Raw genomic sequence first — 26513 nt, 5'->3', positions numbered from 1 at the left:
AATGGAATTGATATTCTCTTCCTCTCCCTTCCTCTTCCCTTTCCCTATCGATCTCCTATCGACCGAATTTATAAACATCATAGCGACAAATGGAACAATTGTCTAATAGAAGTTGACTGAATAAGAATTGTTTAATCAGCGAATTTAATTGATGATCGAAAATAACGCTATTATCATAGTATATTTGACACGTATAAAGAGATTTGACTCATTCTTTTTTTTTTTTATATCGAAAAAAATGAAAGTAATTGAATATAAAGTGGCCTAAAAAGGAACCGCGATATGAATAAACTTATATGTTGTCGTCGATTACGTATTTTAAATTTTGACAGAATCGACGGCGAGACCGTCTTCCGGCCACTTTTATCAGGAAATGCACAATTTAACAATTGTGGCCAATTATTTTTCTAGCGGGCTCGTCTTTGATTGGCTATCTGAGTCCGCGCCACGTTGTGGGTCTTTGCGTCGCACAGTATGTCACCGTGTGTGACTGAACGAACGATCGTCGAACTCTTATATTCTGTCTGTCTACCAACATAAGGATAATTTGCATGTAGGCCGAATCACATGCTCGCAATATGATGCTGCTTTATAACTTTGTATGGTTGGTAAATATACGTATATAGTTATTATATATATATACACACACACACACACATATATATATATATATATATATATATATGCAAAGTATTTTTGATAGATAAACAAAATATAAGAGTTCGACGATCATTTATTCACACACGGTGACATATTACGCAAGATATATATATATTGTATATGTAAAAAAATTATTCACATATCAATAAAATAAATTAATAAATATATCAGAAAAATATCAATTAATAATAATATTTTCTAAAATATGTTATATATTTTTAGCAATTTTCTTAGATAGGAATAGTTTTTTATAATCACATGAAAGTTTGATCGATTCTCGTAGATAAATAATTTCTCGTTATGAAATTAAAATTGGTGCGATCAATTTACATCTAGTAACATATAGATTCCGCTGATGACATTTCAAATATGGACATTTACCGCTTGAAACATTCAGAAACCAAGTGACGGCTTAGTTGGTATAAAAATGGATTTACTTTTAAATACGCAGAAAGTAAAGTTATATACTTATATTCTGTTTCTTTCATGTTCAATTATTATAACGCATTGCACACGATGTTAGATTTATAGATAACTGAAATAATTATGTATTACGTCACAAAAATATAAATATTTCTCTTGTGATAGAGCTATTTATGGATAACCGAAATAATTATGTATTATATTACAAATATATCAATATATTTCTTTTTTTAGTATATTTTATTCGATGTAAATTGTAAATTATATTGTGTAGCTTAATTGACAGAGAATGTATAAGCAATTTTATTTCGCATTTCGCGATCACACATTTAAAAATATTTAAGAGATGTATAAAAAACACAATTCTCTGATAAAAGTGTTTCCATTAGTCCTTAGGAACCTACAGCAGTGAGTACGAGCTTGACGAACCTGAAATATCTGAGTTACCAAATGTTTGAGAATTTTTTAATCAAGTTTATAATCTATAATATGAATTATTAAACTCACAAATGCTTATATAGTTATAAATTCTGGTTAAAAATTGAAAGCCTAAATACAGAAATAACACACATATAAAACCCTTCTTTTTCCTCTAAAAAATCAATCGAATATAATATTTAAAATTATATATTTGATTGACTTTTTGGAGGAAAAAGAAGGATTCTACATATGTATGATTTCTGCAATATAATTCGTATTATAGGCTTGATTATATATTTAGAAGTCTTTAATATTTTAAGAACTTTAAAAGAAATAAAAAATAGATTGCATAAAATTAAACAAAAATTACCATGCAATTTTTACTTCTCTGAAACAATTTTGCGAATCATTGGTTAAGAATGATCGATAAATAATAATAGTAAGTTTTTATTAAATTATTTATTAATAATTATATTATGATAAAAGAATCATGATAACAAAGTATAAAGACAAATATAATGAAAGATTATTTATACGGATATATCATTTATTTGATTAAATTATTGATCGGCGAATTATAATCATTACAAGGATGACACATTAGATTTAAGAACAACAACTTCACTTCACCAATTTAATTTGGAACATAAAACAGCACAGTTTTTCTTCGGCACCCCACAGTTTCCATTTAAGATCATACGTCCGCTGTAATAAAAAGATGTTTCAAATAACATTTTTTAAGATTGATTGTTTTCTTTCTACGCAAAAAATATTTATATATTGTAAACCATTTTTCTACATCTCAAATTACATTTAGGTTTTATATTTCTAATTAATTTGTTATTTGTATTTAAATATTGAACTTACATATTTAAATAGATTTTAATGCAAGAACCTATATGCAATTAATATTCATATGAATTATATATACGTAAAACTGTTACATAAAAAATAAAATTGAAAAGAAAATAGTTGTGATAAATTAGTATGCATTTTCAAATGTCTAGAATTATATATATATATATATATATATATATATATATATATATATATATATATAAATGTAGTATAAAATAAAAATATAAATAGCGAATAATTGCAATAAAATTAGAAAATTATTTACCGAAGGGAATTTCTTAGAGATAGGCAACAACACCGTGTATGTTTGTCTTACACCAGGCGTAGTTGGACAAATAGTGCAGTTGGATGAGCAAGCATCAAGTGGCATGCCTAAAAATGGCAAGTCCACGATTTCCGAAGCCCAATATGCTCTACTCAGTAACGTCTCACTATTGAAATCTGAAATAAAATATACATATATTATTAATACATTGTAATACAGGATGTCCGAAAAAAAAGATTAGAATTATGCCGTGTGTTAATGAGATCGAATAGGTGAAAAAAGTTCATATAAACTTAAATATCCAAAAATACTTTATTTAAAAGTTATAACCGTTTAAAAATTCACGAGTAAAAATGTTTTTATAACTTGTTAGACAAAATTGTTGACTCAAAAACAGATAATTCTCGGTGTCACGTGTGACACTTATTGTTTACACGTTTTGTCTGGGGCTATGCAAAACAGTTTACGAGCAACTGACAGAAACAGAGAGGCTCAACTTTAAAAGCAAAAAATGCATTACAAATACACTACAACTATTTCCAATACGATAGAAATATTTGAAAGAGTTTGACAATCATTAGTAAGACAAATGGAAACCTGCAGAAGGGAAAATTTTTTAACATCTGCCGTAATCACTGTAAATAATCACGCTATTATTGAATTATCTTATTATTGAACTTTCTAATAAAGAATAATAATTTTATCACTTTATAACTTTTTAATAAAAAAATTTTTCGGATATAGATTTATATATACTTTTTTTACTTACTTGATCCCGTAACAAATTGTACAAATTGGGTCCTAATTTTTACGAAGAATCTACACATATAAAAATAAAATTAAAAAGTAGCTTATAGCCTTGAAGTATTAAGATTGATATTTTTTAATCCAGAGTAAAGAATATTTTTAAAAATGAAATAAAGATTTAAGAGCATTTCTTAAGTTTACATAAATTATTTTTTACTACAAAATATTTGATTTGTATTTCAAAGTATTGATTTTTATAAATGTTATCACGTGAAATATTAGGACCAATACATTGATTTTTCTTGTTGTCGCTAATTTCCTATTTGTTTGTTTGTTAATACTATTATTTTAAAAGTCTTTGTAATTAATAATATTTTATCAGAACATATTACTGCTTCTATTTGTAACAATTTTTTTAATTATTGTTATTGCTACATATTTTATTTTTCGATATGTCTTCTGCATATATATCAAGTTAAATTTAAAATATGCATATTGTATAAGTGAATAGCATGACCAATTTGCTTATTTCTAACGCGTAAAGTTTGAAATTGTCTAATTGATGTTCCTGCAATACATTTTTATTATTTTATATAATATGAATAAAACGTCTAAAAAAGCTTTGATTATACTTACGGGTAGTGTAGTCAAAAGTTATGCTTGCATTACGACCCTTTTTTAGGGAACATGGCTTTCTTTCTTCAGCTTCTCTGCATGGATCTACAGTTACTTCATGTATAGTACAAACGGAAGTGTCATTATCGACATAGTCAACTGAAACATAGATGATAAGATTTCATAGAAAATATATTTAAAAAGTTATATGCATGTCTTTTGAAATTCTTACATTTCATTTATCGCCCATAATTTAAATAACAATAGGGCATTAAGAATAAAAACTAATCAAGATATGTTAAAAGTATTAAATGAGAATTAGAATACAGATTATTTTATTTTTTATTCAATTTTTAAGTTATCTCTAAATTCTATTTTAAGTTCCTTTTATAAATAGATAGTTTATATAAAATATGTAAAAAGAAAATATTATTTTATTTACGCTATGAATCAAATAGAGGGTATTATATTTATTCTTGACTTATTTTTATGTATCTTTTTATAATCCGTATAATGTTGTTTCTCTTTCTAGATAGAGAAGTAAATAAGAATTAATGAGATAAGCTTGCACAAATTGTAGCAAAACAAACATAAAAAGAATATGCAAGCGGCACGTGTCATCAATGGCGCAATTTTTGCGGATCAGCGTAAAGTAGTTTGAAACGATCCAACGAGAAGTTTCCATCTAACAATAAGTCTAGATGAAGCGAAATGATTTTTGCATCTTAATCTTCTTATTTTTTTTATGAAATGACATACCGGATGTTTGGTTCATTCTGTAGGGATAATTCGGTTATAAATTACACAATACGTGGAAAAAACTTTTGCCAATATTCGGGGTGAATACATATTTGTAGAAAATTTATTAAATTATATTTCAGCCCAAAAAAGTATCACCTTTATCTATATCAAAGTTTCGCCGTTTCATTGATTTAACAGAATTTTTCCCAAACTATTTTATTTGGAAAGTTGTTTAACTGCTCTTTTCAACTAATAACATTAACAAATTCAATGTATTCAATTATATAACAAATTCATGTCTTTGACGCTGTTTTCATTTGTAATAATTCTCGCTTTTATCAAACACTTATCGCGGAAGAATTTCGCGTAAGTTTTTAGCTTCGATATTTCTTTTAAACGTTTTATTCTTGGAATGATAATGTTTTTCTTGTATTATCGTATTATCCTATTATCGTATTAATTTATCATTTAATGCGTTCCACTTTCTGTAACTTTAAATAAACATTACTTCATTATCGGTTCAATAGTATTTCACAATATGAATTAACTTTGAATTAAATATATTTTTCCTCTGTCAGTATCAAAGTCAATATTTCAATTCAGTTCAATCAATCTAGATATATGTTTGTAACAGTGTTGAATAAATTTTTCAATACATATACATTTGATTGTCGTCATTAAATTGATTACGACTTTTTTAATTTTTCCAATATAGTAAACAATATTTGAAATAAATTTTCTATAAAATTAAGAATTTATCTTTTATAAAATCAAAAGTATAATGCGTCGTCTACAATGACAGCAAGCAGTACAGAGTTCAGAGTAAGTAGTAAGCAGTATGAAAAGGGATTCGTTCATTTCGTTACTCCCGACGAAATGAACGAATCCCATTTCGTACTGCTTACTGCTTATTCTGAACTCTGTACTGCTTGCTGCCATTGTAGACGACGCATAAAACATTTAAAAAATGTCTTCTTCTTTTTAATGAAACTACTAAAAATTTTTATTAAAAAAGAACAAAATTATTATAAACTTTAAGCATATTTTATTGAAAGGTTTATAACTCACGTAATTAATAAATGAAAAAGAAAGACTAAAATTGAGGTGATGCTATTTCAGTCTAACAATCCCTCTTTTGTTTGCGTAGAAGAGGCATTATTGCTTCAATCTTCGTCTTTCTCTCTCGCTCGCTCGCATGTTTATAGGTCATTTATTGTTTAAAATAGCTATGCTGTAATAACATAATTTAATCTTTAATGTGAATAATGCATTCTCTAAATCTTCAATAATCAAAATCTTACAATAATTCATTTATTTATGTTACGATTAATGTTAGGATTTCGTATATTGCCATACAATATTCGATACAATATTTGTACAAGAATATTGTATATTTCGAAGTTTTGCAAAATATAGCGAATCTAAAATTTAATTAAATCAATTATGCATAATTTTTTTGGCAATATTTAAATATGAAACAATCCTTCAAAACGATATTTTTAAGGATAATATTATAAAAAAATTTATAATTTAAAATAATTAAATTTCTGTCAAAATAGTAATAAGCGCTAATACATATTATACAATATAAATTTTTTAGTTTTCTTAACTCTTTTAATTAAATTCTTTTCTGAGATAAGAAATAATTTTTGGAACGTATTGTATTCGTGGGCTATGTTTCGAAATTCACTGGCAGTATTGAAAATCTATAGTTCACGTTACGTATAGAATTTCAGTACTGACAGTGAATTTCAGAACTCACAAGAGCCTCGAAAGAGATTATCTCAATAAAATTTGAGACAAATAATGCACATGCATTGAAATTGATAAAAAGAATACTTCACAGTGGCAATGTATCAAGCTCACAAATAATCTCATTTCGGAAATACATAGATGGATTAAAGCTGGAAATAAAAATGCACGAATAAAAGTCGTCGCAAACAGTCCCACATTTTTAGGTTTAGATATCCCCGATTTATTTACGCGCCCGCACGGTTCGATATGGTAATCGCGTTAAATCAGAGTTCGTCGCTCCGAGAACGATAAAAAACACGTGATCAATCGTATATCTGTCGAAGGATTTAAACCCCCATATTTTTCCCCGACTTTCTCGACGCGATTGACGCCAATTGTACGATCAAGAGTCGTTGACAATATTATGCTAACATAAGCAAAAAAATATGCTGCTATTTTATTTTTTTTGACATTATTACCGAACTCTCTCCGTTTAATTAGTAATTCGCGATTTGTGTAAAGAAGAGATACTCACCTTCAGGACATGGCGTCCAGTGTACAACTTCTGCGTAAACCGCGAACACAGTCAGGATCAGGAAGACTGCGGTGTTGCGGATCATCTTCGATGGATGGTTCGTAGCTAAGTGAAAGAAGACTGACGTGAGGGTCAGTCCACACAGAGGCAGATAATGAAGCGGGAGGGAAAGGTAGAGGGGCCGTAGGTCAATTAAGATAGTGTCTTTATCACAACGGAACTTATTCGCCATGCTCGTGTTTTTTCTTTCAGCAGATCGTTTAACAGTTTCCGTTCCCATTGCCGATGACTAATAAGTAACGAACGATAATCTTTCATATCCGAAGTAAAATAGAAAGAAACTAAATTTTGATATTTTTTTTTTTTTTTTGTGTTCGTAAGATTCTCTCTTAAAGATAATCGAAACCATTATATCTAATCTCACAAAGGATATTATCTACGCATACTGTTTCTCATGTAAATATGAATTGTTAAGCATATTCTAAAATATTTTTTTAATGTACCAGCGTTTTCATTTAATTGTATGATAGATTTATACTTTTATAATCATGTACCAATATTTTATAACTTTTTACTGAGAGATAAAAATATTTATAATTTATATTAAACAACGTACAGCGTACAAGCTAGCCATGCAACGATACAAAGTGTCAGGCGATAGAAAACGATTAAAAACGATAATAATAAAAAATATTGACAGGATAATTATGTACATATATATAATGTATTAATGCCATAAATATTATATAGGGCAATATAAGAAAGATTGAAAGAAAAAAAAATAAACGCTGCGGACAGGATTCGAACCTGTGCGGGCAAAGCCCATTGGATTTCGAGTCCAACTCCTTAACCACTCGGACACCGCAGCTATTGGTATCATGATTATGTATTAACGTACATAAAGCACATTTGTCATTCCAACAACAATGTTAATTTATTTTAGAAAAAATATATTGATACAACACTATATATAAAAATGTATTTGTTTATTAATGATATCAAATAAATTTCATAAAAAAATATATTAATTATTACAAAAATATATGTGTATATAAAAATTTGTTAAGATAAAAATAGAATTGTGATTTTTTACAATATTTTTGCTAAAAATTTTAAATGCAGAATAGAATGCAGATAGAATTACAATATATAACTTTACTTGAAAAATTGAAATCAGCATCTATCATATACATTTATATTATTGCATATGTTATATTTATATATATATATTAATTTTTTTATCTCTGTGGTAGATGAATTATTGGTCTCTGTGTATTAGTGGCTTCAAAAATTCAATAATATATTCTTGTAAATCTTTTAAGATGGCGGCATCTGTCGGGAAACTATCAATAAATGATACGTTTCTTTTCTTGTTAAACTCTCTCCATCGGTAATCTAATGCAAAAACAATATGTACATGAGTGATGACTTTGTATTAATTTGTTTTTTAAATAGACTTATATTTTTGAAATACCTAATGCATAATTTAGAAAAGAAAAAATAAATTAAATTATATAATTTAAAAATTATATTTTAAGTAAAAAAAATATAATTTCCATAATATAAGTTAATTTTATTTTTTATTGCTTAATTTTTCAATTTCTTATTAATAGCTAATGTGTTTTTACATTTAAAAAGTTTATGTAAATTATTTAATAATAAGTAGAAACTTTTTATACATTGGCTTTGTAATTAATTCAAGATATTTGTGAATCCTATTATGTTTTTTCTTTCTATTAATAATATAAATAATTTATAATTAGAAGCCATAATTTAGAAGTTAGCATAAATGTAAATAATAATATGTAAAATTAAAAAATTTATAACTTTATATGTCATTAATCTTCATATGTCAATTTTCACAACGATATTTCGAATGATATTTTAAGTTAATTTATCTGTATTTTAATATAATATGTAATTTTCATTAATGTGTATTGTAACATCAAATAAAATAAAATAAAGCATAACGTTAATGATTCTGCGCGTACATTAAAAATAATGATGTATTCCAAATATTATACACATAATACAGATAATGTAAAGCAATAACAATTATTTTTTTAAAGTTTGTTTGTGATAAGGAGATAACAATAATTTAACTTGTAATAGATTATTTTTATAATATCGATATAATTCATAATGACATAAATTGCGTCAGCGAGATTATGACGCAAACAGATATAAGATAAGTCTGCTCCGATATGGATACGCCAACGTGATAAGAATTTAAGATCATACTGTCTAGTTTTAAATAAATTGAAATTAATCTGCCTATATATTCTTAAATATTATATATAATATAATAATAACTTTGAATATATGTTGTTTTAAAAATTGACAACATATATAACAGCTTTCTTTGATGTATTATTGACAGAAGATATTGAAGATTATTTTCTTTATGCTTACTCATTATATCTTGATATTTAAAAGATTGCAAAACATTTTATGTACATATTAAGTATATAATATTACATATTAAAAAATGTACATAGGCGCCATAGAAGAATGGACCATTCCCACGCGTAAAAAACGTGACGGTCTTCACGCTTTGATTATGTCATTCGAATGCTATAATCACCGCAAGAAATAGAAACGACTTGTGAAAATTATACGGAAGGCGTGGGCGGGTCGAAAGGATCAACTTGCGGGATAATAAAGTGATGGCTCCGTGAAGCACTTTCGGAATGCGAAATCGGCTAGGTGATTTGAATAAGAAGGTTGTGCAAAAGCGGCCGGACGTTTTTCGACGCTACGAGCACTTTTACTTTGCACGAGAAAGAAAGCCATTAAAGGAAGTCAGGCAATGTTAAGTGCTAGACTACATACATTCGATATAACAAATTTTGTTTATTGTAAAGTATTTTAATATGTATTATATATTTAGATCTCCTGTTGCCTTTTATTTTAATCTTTAAATATATTTGCTTGCGTATATTGAAACAATAAATGATCGATTAAGGATTTTAAGCAATTTTATGTTGAGTAGATATGTTATTTTCGTCGTAATTTTATAATTTGTATATTAAATAATATCTATATGAAAGAAAAATATTCCAAATAACTGTCGTGAATGCATTATGAACAAATTCTATTTATAAAGAAACTATTATTTTTTATTATTATAGTTAAATAAGTAAATCTGATATTTTATTACATATTTATTTTAATAATCAAATAAGATAGAGGATTTGTGCTTAAAAGTATATATGCATTAATTTTTCTATGAAAAATTTTATCCGTGGAATTCCATTCATGGGACATTAATAGTAGATTACGACGCGGCTATAAAATACATAATGAGGCAGTAGCTGGTGCATTAAATTAACTATAGAATGTGCATATTAGTTAAAAAAACGCAATAACTCGCATTCTTCGCCGCCTTTAATGCCGTCAGGGAGTCTAGTCTCATGAATACAAAAAAGTTATAGTTTTCAAATAAATACTTAAGTAGTGACAGTAAGATGGCATTAATTACTATTGTAAATTAAAATATAACTACAAATTTAATTTCGTATTTCAATGCACTATAATAACTTGATAAATCACAATAGTGACAAAAGATCGGTAAGTTGTTTACATAACATCCATTTGAAATGTAAAATACAAAAAAAATTACAAGATTTTGATATAATTTATTATTGATTTTGCAATTGTTATTACTTCGACTTTGGTTCTTTATTTCTAGAATCTTGGCGATGTTGTTTCGCGAAAATTTTGACAAACAAAATTCGTAGCCGCGTATTTGCTACGCGCGAATGAATGTAAACTACGCGTGTCATATAGAAATGCGGATGCAGAAACTTCGTGTCGGAAATCGTGATCGCGTCGATATTTATGAGAACCGGCGGAGCGTCAGTGAATTATGCGGGAACATTTGTTCGACATATGTTTCTTCCGGATTCGAAGAGAACCGGTTCTCTTCCGTAAAGCTCTACAACTTAATTCAAGATCGATTCAACAAGGATTGCAATATTTTATAATATTTCATAATTATTCAATATACCTATTATGTCAGTCTTTATTGATTATTTGTCATTCTTGTTAATCTCTTAAGCTTACAAATTCGACAAGTATTTTATATTGTATACAAGTATATTGTATACAAGTATAAATAAAAATGTTACGATTCAAAATAACTTCTCCTTATAATTTTAATTGTAAAAAAGATCATGGCCAGAAATCTTAGTTTTTTTTAATTTATTTCTGAATTTGATTATGGTTTCTGTGTGAAATTATTTTTGCATTATTAATAAATATTATATTAATTTATAAAATTCAATCACAGACTAAATGCACAAAGCGCATAATCTTTGTATTTTATGTAATTTGTTTGAAATATCAATATCTACAATATGATTCCATAATTTTGAAAACTTCTAAATAGATTTTCAAACATGCATGTTTCTGCTTCTCAGATATAGAAATGCAACTTTTATACGCTGTCCTCTCTCATTCTTGTCAATTCGATCGGAAGCAGTAAACAGGCAAACGACGCGACGTGCCAGGTGAAGTTTAGAGCGGCAGATTACGCTCCTGGCATCGCACCTTGCCCTCGGCAGGATACCAGCGTGATACACCACTGGCCGTAAACCGCTGGCATGGCTCACCTGTTGGCCTCAGCAGTACTTGCTGGGTTCTCGACCGTGCGGCACCTTTCGCCCGTCGTTGCCGACGAAGCGACGACAACTTTCCGTTCTCCAAGTATTCTTCCACTCACGCGCCCGCGCGTCTAGTCGACGATTTTCGCCAATTCTCCGTTTCATCCTTGTCAAGGAATTCTGTTACATCCGGGAGGAGAAACCGGAAGGAAGGGATCCTCCAAACGGGGCCCCCTCGCCCTCGACCTGGAGAAACAGGACGCTCCGCACCAGACGGAGACGAAGAGGAGGGAAGAAGGAAGGAAGGAAGGAAGGCGGGGAAGCTAACCGGTCGGTCGCGCTTTCCGCGGATTCCTGAACCGCCGTCTCCGGATTGTATGCAAATAACTCGCGGAAATATCCTCGCGCGGATCGCTGCTGGCCAGGAGAACTCGGTCGCCTCGGTTCCCCGAGGAGGAATCTTCGCTCGCGTGGATTTTCGCGATTCTAACCAGGTACGTATGTCGATCGTATGTGGAAATTGCTCTCGCAATTTGCCTTCGTGTATTTGCGCGTTTTCGCAAGAGACAGGCGAGATCGATAGTCGCGCGCGTGAGAACCCGATCGCTCGTATAATGATCTATTTATTGGAGCATTAGAAACGAGAATGGAAAAAGAGATCGCCTGTGGCTTATAGAAGCGAGATTCAACTGATATATTTTAAGTAGATCTTATGCGATAAGTTTGAATTTGAAAGGTGATTCAATTTATAGAAGGTAACGCGATGTTTGTGTACATAGATAACATGATATGAAAAAAATGTACTTTCTCCTAGTGACAAATTTCCTAACGGAACTCTCTATAACAAAAATGCAATTAGGAAACATGATTAAATGCGATTTATAATCCTCATTATTAAATATTTTTACAATTTTAATTGTTATTTAATGAGGTAATGTAAATTAATTAATTGCTATGTATACGAATAATCTATCTAAAATGCACATTTTTTTCTAATGATAAATTGTTTCCTGAATTTAGTGTTGAATTTCTTTGAATAGAAGTTTTCAATTTAAAATTATTTTTAATTGCAATAATTTAATCTTTATTATTAAATATTTTGTGTTAACTAATCGTAAATTAAATTTTTTATTAAATAGATTGAAACTCTAAACTGAAAGAAAAAGTTATCTTCAAAATTAATAAAAGAATTTGTAACTGAAAGTCTTTTTAGATGTGATTTTCAATATTGTATTTTGTATATAATTATAATTTATATCAAAACTTGCTAAAAAGCATCAGAAAATCCAAACATATTTAATCACATTTATTTAAAATAATACAGTGCTTTCTTTGCGATTAATAACTGTTTCTACCTCAAGATGTTATAGCAGTACATATACATAGATAATTACAGGTAATGCATCAGCAATGCTGTTAATCGTAGAAAGTTGATCATGTCGCTCGATAAAAAAGTCTTTTAACTTTTCGCAAACTTTTTATTTACATTAATCAAAAATTCTAAAATATATCAAAACATGTATTCTATATACATATGTATACAATAATATCAATGATATAGATCTACCGTGTCTGTGAATTATCTATGAATCAATTTTTCTAGAGAAAGAGAAAAAGAGAGAAAGAGAGGAACAGCTTCTCTCTCTTTCTTTCTGGTTCTCTCTCTATTAAAAAATATTTAAAAAATATTTAAATATCATTAAATATATAAAGTTCCATCGATTGTTTTATTTTATTTCATTATTCACAATATTGCATTTATTTACAATTATATGTTAAAAAATCGTTACGTTGCGATTTTATCGCCAAATTATATTGAATTTATATACATACATTTAATCTGGAATTATACAAGCATGAAAAATTTTATTTCTATCACGAATATGTATTATTAACATATTGCGCACTTTGCGCATGCCGCATTCTTCTTTACACGAAATCGTTTAGCAAAACTTTGCATGAGATGGAGTTTTAAAGTTGTTACAAACTGTCGACGCGATAATTCGATAAGACTGAGGAGAAAACTCAGCTGTTCACGCGAGCGTTACGAAATGCTTTACGGGAAACAATATAGCCTCCCTTTAATAATTATTCCGCTAATATTTTGATGGAAAATGTAACGGTAAGTCCTTTTTACATAAAGTTAAAACACATAAAGTAAATTTTCTTAAGTAAACATTTCCCATAAATTATTCGTAACATAATAATTTTCTTTTAAATTCTTTAAGAAACAGACTCTTGAAAGAAAAATTATATAATAAAAAAATTTATTCATATTTTCGACAAGTCTGTTGTAGCACAATTATCTTATTTCTTATCAGATAAGCGGTAAAATAAAATGCAAACTGTTTACGCAAATGCAATGAACCTTGTTTTTAGAATAAAGTCCGCAAATGTCCGTGTAAAAGGATTTGTAAACAAACAAATATATCTTTCGTTCTTTCTCTTATACACAAAAAAAATATGACATTCCATTATAGCTCACAATTCTGAATGTGTCGACACATAAATGTTATTTTCTGGCGCTTCTTCAATTCTATAAAATTAGGTGAAATAGGGGTCACGCGGATGTGTTTTTGCGGAGAAATCGCGCGCGTTTTCTAGTTTCAAATTGTCCTAACTCGCACTTGCGTATTTGGCGTATTCAGGATTAAAACGGAACCAAAGATCTCGAGCCAATTTATGCGATCTACTCTGACAATGAGCCAACACCACTCACCGGGTTTCTCACAACATTCATCGGCGTAATTTCTCTCGCCATTGTCTAAATCGTGACGTGCGGAGAATGAGACTCTCACGAGGCGACGAAAAAGCGGAACATAACGGTTTACCGGAGGAAAAATGGTCACGTCACTACCGTAATTCCGAAAGAAGCTCGATTTTCGTTATCGACGACGGAAATAGCTATCTCGTCATTGCGACGCGACGCAATCACGTCGGTTATTCGCGCTCTCGCGCAAGATAACGCGACGTGCGAAACGACTAATTATAGCTAGTGACCGTACGAATGACGATAGGAAAACGTGTTTTCAATATGCTTGCATCGTGTCGTTCGCGTGAGCGAGCTGGAATGATGCGAATGACGCGACAGACAACATGTTTATGACGTTCTTGTCGCGAGAGAAAACTAATAAAAAGAGAAAACTAATAAAGTCCTAGTAGCGACATATAACAACTGTGCTACAGTTGGTTAGGCGATTCTATCACATAAGCACGAAAGATTTATCCTTTAGTCTATTTTAAACAATTGGCACTTGCCACACGTTTTGAGAAAATGCCAATGTTAATAATATCACGTTACATAAAAATTTTAGAAACTTTAAGTTACTTCAAAAATGTTTCATCTAGGAAACTTTGAAATTATATAAAAAGTTTCTTTCTCATCAAATTACATTGTCTATTTAAATTTCAGATTTTCCCATTTTTTTCTTTTTGTCTTTCTTAAGTCTCTCTTTAGATTTTTTTATTGTCTATCATTCGAAGTACTCAAGCTTCTTCAGTTTCCTGTAATCAATAGTTATATATTTTTGCGGTTTTAATTACATCGGTAGATTAAGTGGATAAGAATTATTACTGTTAGATTATACTGTTAGAAAATAGTATAATAGATAAATTTCGACCAGTTAATATCATTACTGTTGCAAATCGAATATAATAAATGGTGATTGGTTGCATTTACAAATTCGATTCAGTCTACGAATGCGAGACTCAATCAGATGTCAAATTCGCTACAATTATGTTAAAGTTGAATAGCAGATTATAAAAATGTGGCATTTTCTTAAGAAGATATCTCTTACTTGTATTTTAGTTATAAATACCTTATATCCGTGAATCTCGATTATATACAAGAAAATGAAATAGCGATTTGATAAATTTGTTCTTGCGTTTTAAGACTGCAACGAGATATCTTGTAATCTTCTGGCTTTCTAGCCTTACACAACAACAACCATGGTCGAAGATGGAAAACAAGTTTAATTGCTTATGTTTGAAAAAAATTTTAGAGATGCTTTAAAAGCAAGAAAAATTTTTATATATTATCGGTAAAATGCAATTGATTGTTTAAAAGTTGTTTGTGTATTGCTAATACAGAGAAAAAGAGAGAGAGATTGTGTATAAATTAAAGGTGATAATAGTAAAAATACTGTTAATACTATAAAAAAAATACTATACTTAATAGTATATAAACTTGAGTTACGGTTTTGTAAAATTAATGAAAATTTGTGCAATGTTGCATTAATAGATTTATGAAACGAGATTGTATAATTCCACCAATTTGTGAATTAATATTTTCACCAATTTCACCAACGTTGTACATTCATTTGCGCACTGTGTGCATCCTGTTTTTATAACAAACGTTCTATTAAATTTTATTTCACAATATATATGAGAAAAAATATGTAACAAAAGTAAATAATAAATTGTATATTGATCATAACCGTGCAACAAAGCTGACGATGTTTGAGATAAGAAATTTATTTCTCCCCAGTTCTGTTGTGTACGTAGTGGACTTTAACAGCCACCTATGAATTTATTTCGCAGGATAGGGTGCAGAGGTTCCCACGGGATCGCGATTAGCTCGGCGGAAGTTACGAGGAAATCGTGACGTGATATCACGCTTCCTTATCGTACATAGGGGGAATTTCAAACAAAAAGAGATGCACATTTTCGTGTCGAAGCTCATTATCTGCCTGCCATAAATGTCAAGGTCGTCGTGGATTCTGTCAAAAGTTCGCAGCACTTAATTATCGCCGTGATTTAGACGTGCCGATTTCGAAAAAGATTGAAATGTTAAAAAACTAGTTGCACTTATTATTAGTCGGAATTTGAGCGGAAAAAATATTAGAGATGCATTGATTATTTCTTTACGTAGAATGAAGGAATTTTTTGCAAATTCTTATGCAAAAACTAGAAAAAAATAAATCAAATAACGGATAAATTATGCATATAAAAAATAGAACGAATCTACAATATACCTATATAGTTTGATAATTTAACAATTTATACATTTGCTTGTAAGTTAATGCAATTATTCAATTTTGTAAAACTTGTAATTAGAAATTAAATATACTACTTAAACTATAAAACATTTTCAATAGTTACATTTTGATGCCGAGAAAAATATAGCATGTTATTAAAAATTGTTGACATCATATTAATAAAATTTTACATAAAATAAAAAATATAATTTTTTAAAAATAGGCAATGCATTTTTATATAATGTCAAGTCGATTTAATATGATGAGAAGATGATCATGATACAGTGAAGAGAAGAAAACTTTTGGCAAAATATTCTCGACCTCCATTCTAAATATAACCTAACATGGTTATAATTTAATGACCCTGACTATTAATGAGCACTTTTATTTTCTTTTACAAGGAAATTCTTGTCTGATACACAACACCACTCACCTTTAAACTGACTCGATCTCAAACAGAAACAAAATATTCTTAGAAATTGTGCGCACGAATTTCTACACAGAGATTCCACACATATACAACATACATTTTTTATATTATAATAAAATTGATTATATAAATAAACAGACTATAAAAAATTCTGTTAATAACGTAATAATTAATGCATGAAAAACAAGTAGTCTAATTTTAAGAAATATGAAGGAAATTTAATTTATTAATTCAAGGATGTAACATATATATGTATTATTACAATAGGAATAAAGTAAAATCACATAAGTAGACTCAAAAATTTAATTACTTACTTTGGGTATATATTTTCATTATTTTTATAAACGAAATAGTATGATGTAATTGAGTATAAATTTACAGAAATTATATAACGTGTAAAAATAATCATATAGCATATAAAAAACTGTATTACATAGAGTTGTAAATCTTACACATAAATTGCACGAGTTTGATAGATGCAAATACTTATACTACGCTGTGCAGAAAGAGTGAATCAGTGAACAAAGAGGTCAATCAACTGCAATACGATGTAAGGTATGCGTTTGCATGTGCGAGATTGACACGTAAACCTTTTCTACACGACTGTCACGACTTTCTCGATATTAATTCGCGCAGCTCATAAACAACTTGTACGAATAACACTTCAATGCATTTCCTATCAAAAACGCATTTTATTCGACTACTGTTTACAGTGTTAGTTTCAATTTGTCACTAACTAAAACTATTGAAAAATATTAATGATAATTTTAGTAATTATATATTTTATTATTAATGTACTCAATTAATACATGTATAAAAAGATATATAATTATTTTTCCATAAATATATATTTTTATTTTATTTTTATCAAAAATATTGATTAAAACAATTAAGAATTAAAACTATTAAAAATAACACACGAAATCAGAAAGGGAATTACGATTGCAAATTAACTCTGTAGTAATGGATTAAACATTCATACTTTACAAGCAAGCATTAAATAGCCATAATTTCGAGCATGGAATAACTAAGATTATATTCGCTGATTGGTATATATTACTTAACGCAATGTATTAATATGTATACAACAAAGTACGTGAATAGGCCTGAAAGATAAACTGGATTAAAATCCAGAATTGATGCCTTGGGGAAAATATAATGACCGACCATAAGCCTATTTCCAAGTGATTAAAACAGATGATATATAGTTGTTTTCATAAACATTAGTTAAAGTTATACATGGTTAAACCAGTTTTCTGTTCAGTCAGTCAACTTTAACTAATGTTTGTAAAAGCAGTTTAAATAGTAAACTAAAATGAATGGAAGTATATGCATGAGTGAGTTTTCTATTTATAAAATTTGAGAGAGACTTACTTTCTCATTCATTCATCTGTGATTATTATACAAGGAGTCTCAAAATAAATATTGTACGACCTTGACATTAAAATATAATGAATTTATTTAAAGTAAATAATTGCATTCATATATAAATGTTAAATTTATCGATGCGCGAAGAATACTCGCTATTTTTGCGTTTCAGAAAATGTCCAGACGAGATGTGACGTAATTTCGAAACCATTCAATTCATGAAATTACATCTTAATCATAATTTGAATTTTTAATATATAATTATCTACAGAAATGCTTATCTTTGCTAACTAATTTTTCCGCATTGTTCGACAAATAAGAAAAGGCTATACCTGCTGCGCGAATGTGAATTTGCATAAAAAAGTACAACGCGAAATTTTCTACATAATATCATGCTGTAGCTCGTTATCTAGAACGAGATTTAACGTCTAACAGGAACGGGAGAATCTCCACAACGGGATCCCAACGGGCTGATAACATCGATCGTGTCATTTTTATAAATCACAGCAGGTCTTGCAATCTTTCATTTTTTAATTGCTGCGCGATCATCCGTGAGTTTATAATGAAGAATATTTAGATAATTAAACATATTTTCACAAATATTTAGATTAGTAAACAGAATTTTCAAAATAATTTTAAGTGACAAAGTCAACAATTGAAGATATTTAACAATTTAATGATATTTATAAACATATAAATTATTTATTTTAAAAATTAATCGATTAATATACATATTCTATTTTGTTTTCTTTTGTTGCTGTTTTTTACTTTCTTACAGTAACAATCAACAATAGTCCGTGCCTGTTCCTATTTATTTATCTCGACGCTATTCACATGCCCTCACGATCTAACCATTAACGCGAAGGATGCTGTGCCAAAATTTGCATAATACCCGCCCACGTCTTGTTAACTGGAAACAACTCTAAACACGAGACGCGAATGGTTTAATGTGATTGCCATAATATGTACTCGTATTTGCCGATTGAGATTAAATCGCAACAATTACGTATATTTTATTTATTTTCAATTTCTGCATTTTAAAATTAAGCAGTTGTATTAATTAAAATTAAAGTTTTAATGTTAAGAAATTTTTAAATGCAATTTTTTATCATTATTATTATTAGAAATGTATTAAGAAATATAAATAAAGAAATAAAACAATATTTAAATATATAATGATTTTACAATAAAAAAATGGAAAGAAGATATATGATAGCTTCAAAAATATTTTTAAAAAAATTTGATTTAGTATTTTTTTCTCGTGTGACTTTTTTTTTAATATGACTTTTTAATCCTCTAATATGACATTTTCTGAAATGCATTATTTATAGAAAATAATTATAACAATAAATCACGTAAAAGAAAGAAAGTAAAATTAAAATATTTAATAATTAGTACTTAAAAAAAATATTTAATAATTATTTAAAAAATATCTAATAATTTAAAATATAATTTTCATAATTATAATATATTTTAATAATTTTAATCAGCAAAGTTTATATATTTTTTTATATAATGTACGTTGTCAAATTTAGAGTTAAGATCGTCAGTATATTTCTCAAGGATGCAGCATGCGTAAAGGGGAAATGCGTGATTAGAAACTGAAAAGACGCGGATTCTATGTGCATAATCATTTTATTTAGCGCTGACTAGGCGCATAGACATTAGCGCTTTGTGGATAAGCTGCCGAAATTTACATAACATCTACCTACATATTACTGGAAGGAAACTTCAGTGAGTACGCCGAAGAGATTATCTTAATGCTTAGCAATGAAGTTACATAATATCGTCCGCACAATTTGATAACTGCGACAGAGTAATCTGGTAAAATTTTTGCGTTCATATATAATATACTTTCATCCAATAATAATTCAGACAAATTTATTTTTTATTAGTTAAGTAAACTAAAAAATATTTGCGCAAATAATATTAAAATTCTTAATAATTTATCAATTCTTATTATTTTATATATATTATATTATTATAGGTACAGTCTACATATTTTTGAATAGATTAGAGATATAGACTTCATCTAATTTATTTTAGAAGCTCTTATTTTAGAAGAAATAATTATAAATTGCATATATACACATAGTGAAATTTACATAAACTTAAAAACGTTAAAAATAAAAAAAACAAAGTGATATAGATTATATACATATATATATATATAGAGAGAGAGAGCGAGAGAGAGATCATACATAGGTATGTAAATAATATATTTCTGCGGAAATTGAATTTTATATAGTTCACAAACGAGAAGCTACTTATTACCAGGCTCGTCAAAGTCAAAGAAGTTGCGATGAATCGATTATTCCGAGTATAATATACGTCTTTGTTTTCAATATATTTGACGATTTATTCCTGCAGTTTTTGTCACTGACTACATATCTACAACAACATCAAATTATTACAAATATAATGTAACACATATTTTTTAAACAAGATTTAATTAATAGACTCTGTTTTCAGATCTTTTTTACTAGTAATAGGGGTACAGAATGTTCATACTTATATATTTTTATGCTCCATATAACAATTTATTTTTTCATTAATTACCATTTTAATACCATTATTCTACTTTTATTGTTCTTAAAAATGTTATTCATTTACGTATAATTAATGATGTAAAATATTCTAACGAGTTATTTATAAATTGCGAAAGGAATGTTTGACGCGAAAGTGCATTGCACGCAATTAATTAACGCGAACACAAGATGGGAAACACACGGAATTGCGGTACCTTGTAGCGCTATGAGAAAGTAAAGCAGTTCTACCTTGCAGTTAAACATCTTCGCAGTTTTGATTGTGAGATTGTGAGAGTGTGTAAAATGTTATATTAAAATTAAGTTTATCATGTTTTTATTTTTCCCGTGCTTATAAAAATACATTTTATGACATACATACACTAACTTACTTAATATTTTTTTCACAAAAATTTATAATAAATTATTAATTTATTATTCATTTTGTTTCAATTTAGAATATTAATTACATTTAATATTATTATATAGTATTATTATTATATGCAATTTTATATACTTAAATTTTTATTAAACATTTGAAGAAAAATGAAATTATATATAAGTAGAAAAATAATTAAATTATTTTAATAAAAAATTTTTTGTATTTTATGTATATATTTGTTAACACTGAAATTGATAAATATTTATTAATCTCTGAGCAGTCTTGGCAAATATGTAAATAAATATATATGGAAATATTTGACGTTTATTTTGCTTAATGATATTTTATTCATTTATACGTTGTTGTTCTTGAAGAGGCTAATTAAGAATGTTCAATTTAACAGAGTCATATCGCTTATATAAGATGTCCTAGATTAATTAACTAGTCATTTCGTTAGACGTAATGCGTCCATGTGATGTGTTGCGCCAACCTCGCAGTAGAATCGTATAATTACCCAAGATACGAATCGGCTATCACATGATACTTTCTATCCATCGTGATTATAATTATCAATTATTAATGAATTACATGCGTAAATTTTGTAAAAATAGTAATGCAAATCATCTCTTACGCAAGTATCTCTATCTAGATTATCCAACATATTATTACAAAATAATAGTACAGCAAAACTTTATAATTACACTATAATAGCGCTATAATACAAGAAAGATAGCTTAACTAGATTTATAACATTTTACTTTGAACTACTTTGTGTGAAGACAGACATAAAATGGTTAATATTGCGAAACCTCAAGTATTCCCATCGCCATAAATCTAACGTTGGTCCACTTTTGTCGGCTGACTGTCTGTTAACTACCAGCTGTGTTTAACGAGTCTCATTCGAGTCAACTAAGCTCTATCGCCACCCGGACGTCGTTGGTTCGCCGTCTCATGGCATTAATTCGCGTGTATGCAAATTCGTTTCGCATTGTCATAGCGCGTAAAACGCGCAATCGCCCTCACCTACGAAAGGCATTCCTGACTTGTCGTTATTTCCGCAACCCGTGCATATCCCTATTAGGTATTCTGCCGCGAGCAAGCCGTGTATATTCAATTTAACGGATACAGCTGCAAAAATGTTCTCACAATAGAAAGTTTAGTTCGCTCTTTCCATCGTGCAATCTGTATAATAATAATTGAAATATATATAATACAGGGATAATTCAATAAATAGTCTAACTTAATAACTGTATGTAATATATCTTATTTTATTTATTAAATTGCTTTTGTATGTGTCATCTATTTACATTAATAACTCTCTATCTCTCCCTCTCTCTCTCTCTCTCTCTCTCTCTCTCTCTGAACTTATTTAATTTTATAAAACACAGACTGTTACACAATTTACTGTAATTTGATTGTCCATTACTTTCTTTTATATTATGATTAATTTGACAGATAGTTTTCAAAAAGATCTATTTTATATTTCAAATTTATTAGAAATACGCTGCACACACAGAATGCAGCTTTTGTAGATTACCAAAGTGTTATAAAAATTAAATACCGTTTCACTTCCAATCATACATTATGTAGACGTATTCACAGTTCTCGATCGTAACTCACATGTGGACTCTTACTCTTTATGCTAATTTCTACGATTTATTAAATGGTAGATAATTGCAACATAACGGTATTTCGCCAACCCAATGCAATCATCGTGTAATTATTTGCGATTCGATGGGGTTAAGTTAACGGCGTTTACCTGGACACAGAGGGACAAGAGAGATATCGTAAAACGATATGTATATAATAAGACCGTAGGCGCGACTATTTATGTAAGTCTAATGTCACTTGACCAGCTCGAGAGAGTCTTAACATTAGCTCTCAACAACACGGGGGACTACCTACGGATGGAACAGTGAACCAATTATCCATGTCGTGTGTAATATGTATAATGCGTATATATGGCGTGCTTACGACGAACAACATTCAGTGTGTGTGCCACAAACGATATCGCGTAAAATAAGCACCAGTGGGGTCCAGTCTTACGTACCAATAAGGCAGTGTTCTGGCCGGGTCAATGCTTACTGGTTTTGTTTCGAATCGCTCCTTCGAGAACTCCTTTTGCGCTCCCGTTCCTTTGCCTTTCCTTTTCCGAAAATAGACTTGGTATATTTTTTGATAGATCACTCATTTTTTTTTCGAGGAAGTAGAATTATATCGAAACAATTAATCTAGAAAGAGAATTTGGAAATTTTAACTCTTTTCTATAGAATTTGGAATATTTTTTCAACTTCTTTAGTCTCATGAAAAAATATATGTATAACTCTGAAATCACAGATTTATATAATGTAGCTGTTAAAACGATTTGTCCGAAAAGAAAAATTTTTTATTTTAATTATAGTGGTAAGATGTCAAAAATAATGTGAATTTGCACCGTAAATGGCTAAATTTTAATATAAAATTCAAAAGAAGATGCTGCATCATCGGTTAATTCAAATTTAATGATGAAAAAGCAGAAAATAATTTTTACAATATTATAGTAATAATATAATTAGTAAGAACAAATTGTTTTAGAGAAACTCAAATATCCTATGAGTAAATAAATCGCACTGAAAACTCTTGATTCCTAAAATGAACGTCTCCTATATATATTATTATTACACACAGACGACTCAGAGTTTGTAGCAGCTTCTTTGATTCAAGATAGTCGGTGTCAGGCTGCATCAAGTGAGATTGTAAACCGAGTCTGCCACATATCCTGGCCATATTCGCTGAGTAATATACTCACCGTGTCCCAGTTCGCGATAATGCTCTTCAGATCTCTTTGCGTTTCCGACACACATTCGCTCGAACGAAGTAGATATTGATAGTCGCAAACGCGTAAAAGCAGAGCGCATAAGACGTAAAAATGGAGCCGGCTACGATGATGACGACGTCAAGATGAGATGATGTCTTTCGAGCAATTGAGAAATTGCGCGAAAGCGGAACGTGACAAAGAATATGTGCAAAAACACATGCCAATATATTTACCTTTATTTATCTGTTTCCATTCTGCGAAATATCAAAGAAAATTATTCGGAGAATTCGTAGGAAAATTTCGGACGTAATATATTAATACTAAATTTATAATTAAGAATTATTTATTTGTAAAAACAATGTATCCAAATTAATATTATTTGATAATAATTATCTTTTCACACGAACAATTTTTACAGCAATATTTCAAACCGTGCAAACGTGTTTTGTAAAAATTTCTTCTTTTATTAATCCATATATCCAATACATATCCAATAATAATAAGTTTATGTATATGTACGTGGTACTTGATCGCGTTCATAACAGAATTTATGAAGCATAAATCTTACTTGCATTCTTCACTTTCGGAATTCAATTATTGATAAAAGAGTTCGCTGCCTTTTCTCTTACAGCAGCTGTAAACATGAAAGGTGCAACGCGTCCTACATTCCCTGGTAATTCTTTATGCACTCACACCATCACGTCTCGCAATTCGTTTTCATTGACCAAGGTCGTTTTACGTTCATGTTCCTCGTTCGGAACAAAATTGCCGACAATTCACGCTCGCGGGCAAAAAACCCGGTGCGGAAAACGTGCGCGCGTTTAAAAGTTATGAGATTTGTTGCTTATGGCCGCGATCGATGCTTACGTAAAGGCCGAACACGCCCGTTAGCCTTTTGCCAGAAAGTCTGTATCGAGAATCGAGAATTACAGACATGATGTATGAAAGAAAGAGAGAGAGAGAGAGAGAGAGAGAGAGAGAGACATATGTGTACAAATTTTTATATGTGCAATATTTTCGAAAGTCGACTTAATGAAGTAAAAAATATTGGAATTTTACACGACATGTAAAATCTCCTATAATAAAAATTTTATTATTACATCATTTCAATATAAATAAATTAAGAGGGAATACATTTTAAATACAATAATTTTTCATTATATTTAGAATTTTGAATTTTATATAATATTATAATTATTTTATAAATATTATGTATAATAATATTCTTCATAAATATTAAATTACTGAAAAAGCAAAACATATATGTAATAGTTATTGAATTATTGTTAGCTTTCAATTTATTTACCATTAAATTGATTTTTTAATGCATAGCAAAGTTCTTAATAAAATAATAATTTCCAAGCTTGATAATTTCAACTATCGATAATCACCGATTGCATCCTTAGCTAAGATCATTATCTTCAAACAATAGCGTATCCCATTCCGGTAATTACGGAAACAATTAATAAGGAAACGCAGGAAGTAGCGCGTGTGATATTTTGGTGCAACGGGATATGACGTGCGCGCAGTGCAAGTGCATCCGATGCACAATACACATAATCTATAAATATATATTTCAATAGTTTTTCTTTTGTAGACGCGGGATCTTCAATCAAGGTGCTACATAAGTATGAAAAGGAAAGTCCGGAGTCGACGATGCGCGTAAACGGGCATTCAGAACACAGTGCGACGCAAGAAATGGGTAAGATTATGCTTTCCACAATAACAACACTATCGTAACGAATCGCGTATATAAAAATGGCAACAAAGTTACGAAGCTTTATTTGTCGCAACAATTAGGGCATTTCTATTTCAGCACTTTTTTTATCATAATAAGATCTACAATATATGTAGAAGAAAAAGAAAAAAATCATTAATAAAAATTTTTTTTATTAGGCACATTTAATTGAAAGGTGGCCTAAGATTGTTGTTTTAAAAAAAAATCTCACTTTACGTTTTCTTCGAACGTACCGAATAGAATGTAAAATAAAAAATAACAATTGGAAAAAATCATTGAATAAGATCTACTCTTTTTTTTTCACGAGATTTATATGTCAATTTTTAATCGAATGACAAATTGCTTCGGATTGAAACATAGGTGTAGTACATTATATCGTATTCGAGATGGAATCCTCGCGTACAAGGACGCGTGGCGATGAAAAAATTGCGACGAAACGAGACAATGTGCATGCTCGCATACGAGTCACGTAGCGCATATTGTCTACGGCACGATGGCACTTGTTATATAAGCCATTCAAGGTGGCACGATGACGTTACTCGAAGGTGCGCCGAGAGCTCATCCTGTTCTTTCATTAATAACGATCCTCGGCGCGCGCGGCTTCTCTGCTGTTTCTGAGAAGCGCAGTTAACGGTGCCTTCTGGAATTTCACGAAATTCCTTGCCTTCTCCTTTGGCTCAATTTTCCGCACAGCA

At 29.4% G+C, this 26513-nt stretch overlaps 2 protein-coding genes and 1 non-coding gene across 6 annotated transcripts in view; 1 reads left to right on the top strand and 2 right to left on the bottom strand.

Annotated features, from left to right (window-relative positions):
* Window positions 1-2029: 2029 nt before the first annotated feature.
* Window positions 2030-7293, bottom strand: LOC140662818 (MD-2-related lipid-recognition protein). The gene is made up of 4 exons (XM_072886472.1): window positions 6999-7293; window positions 4010-4147; window positions 2627-2802; window positions 2030-2208 (listed from the first exon to the last, which is right to left on the bottom strand). The coding sequence occupies exons 1-4, from the start codon at window positions 7276-7278 to the stop codon at window positions 2125-2127; spliced, it is 678 nt and encodes a 225-aa protein (XP_072742573.1). The 5' UTR covers window positions 7279-7293; the 3' UTR covers window positions 2030-2124.
* Window positions 7294-7784: 491 nt separating this feature from the next.
* Trnas-cga (transfer RNA serine (anticodon CGA)) lies at window positions 7785-7866 on the bottom strand. The gene has a single exon. It is a non-coding gene; the product is annotated as a tRNA-Ser (tRNA).
* A 3931-nt stretch (window positions 7867-11797) lies between these two features.
* Window positions 11798-26513, top strand: part of LOC140662855 (echinoderm microtubule-associated protein-like 2) — a 38013-nt gene continuing 23297 nt past the window's right edge. For all 4 annotated transcript variants that reach the window (XM_072886523.1, XM_072886525.1, XM_072886524.1 and 1 more), the window contains exons 1-2: window positions 11798-12096; window positions 25678-25782. In XM_072886523.1, the coding sequence (XP_072742624.1) occupies window positions 25737-25782 (46 nt within the window). In that variant the 5' untranslated portion in view covers window positions 11798-12096; window positions 25678-25736. The remainder of the gene's footprint in view (window positions 12097-25677; window positions 25783-26513) is intronic.

This window comes from Anoplolepis gracilipes, chromosome 2, assembly GCF_047496725.1.
Source record: "Anoplolepis gracilipes chromosome 2, ASM4749672v1, whole genome shotgun sequence".
In the NCBI taxonomy this organism is placed as follows: Eukaryota; Metazoa; Arthropoda; class Insecta; order Hymenoptera; family Formicidae; genus Anoplolepis; species Anoplolepis gracilipes.
The sequence above is the reverse complement of the archived record's forward strand: the minus strand, read 5'-3'. Positions and strand labels throughout refer to the sequence as shown.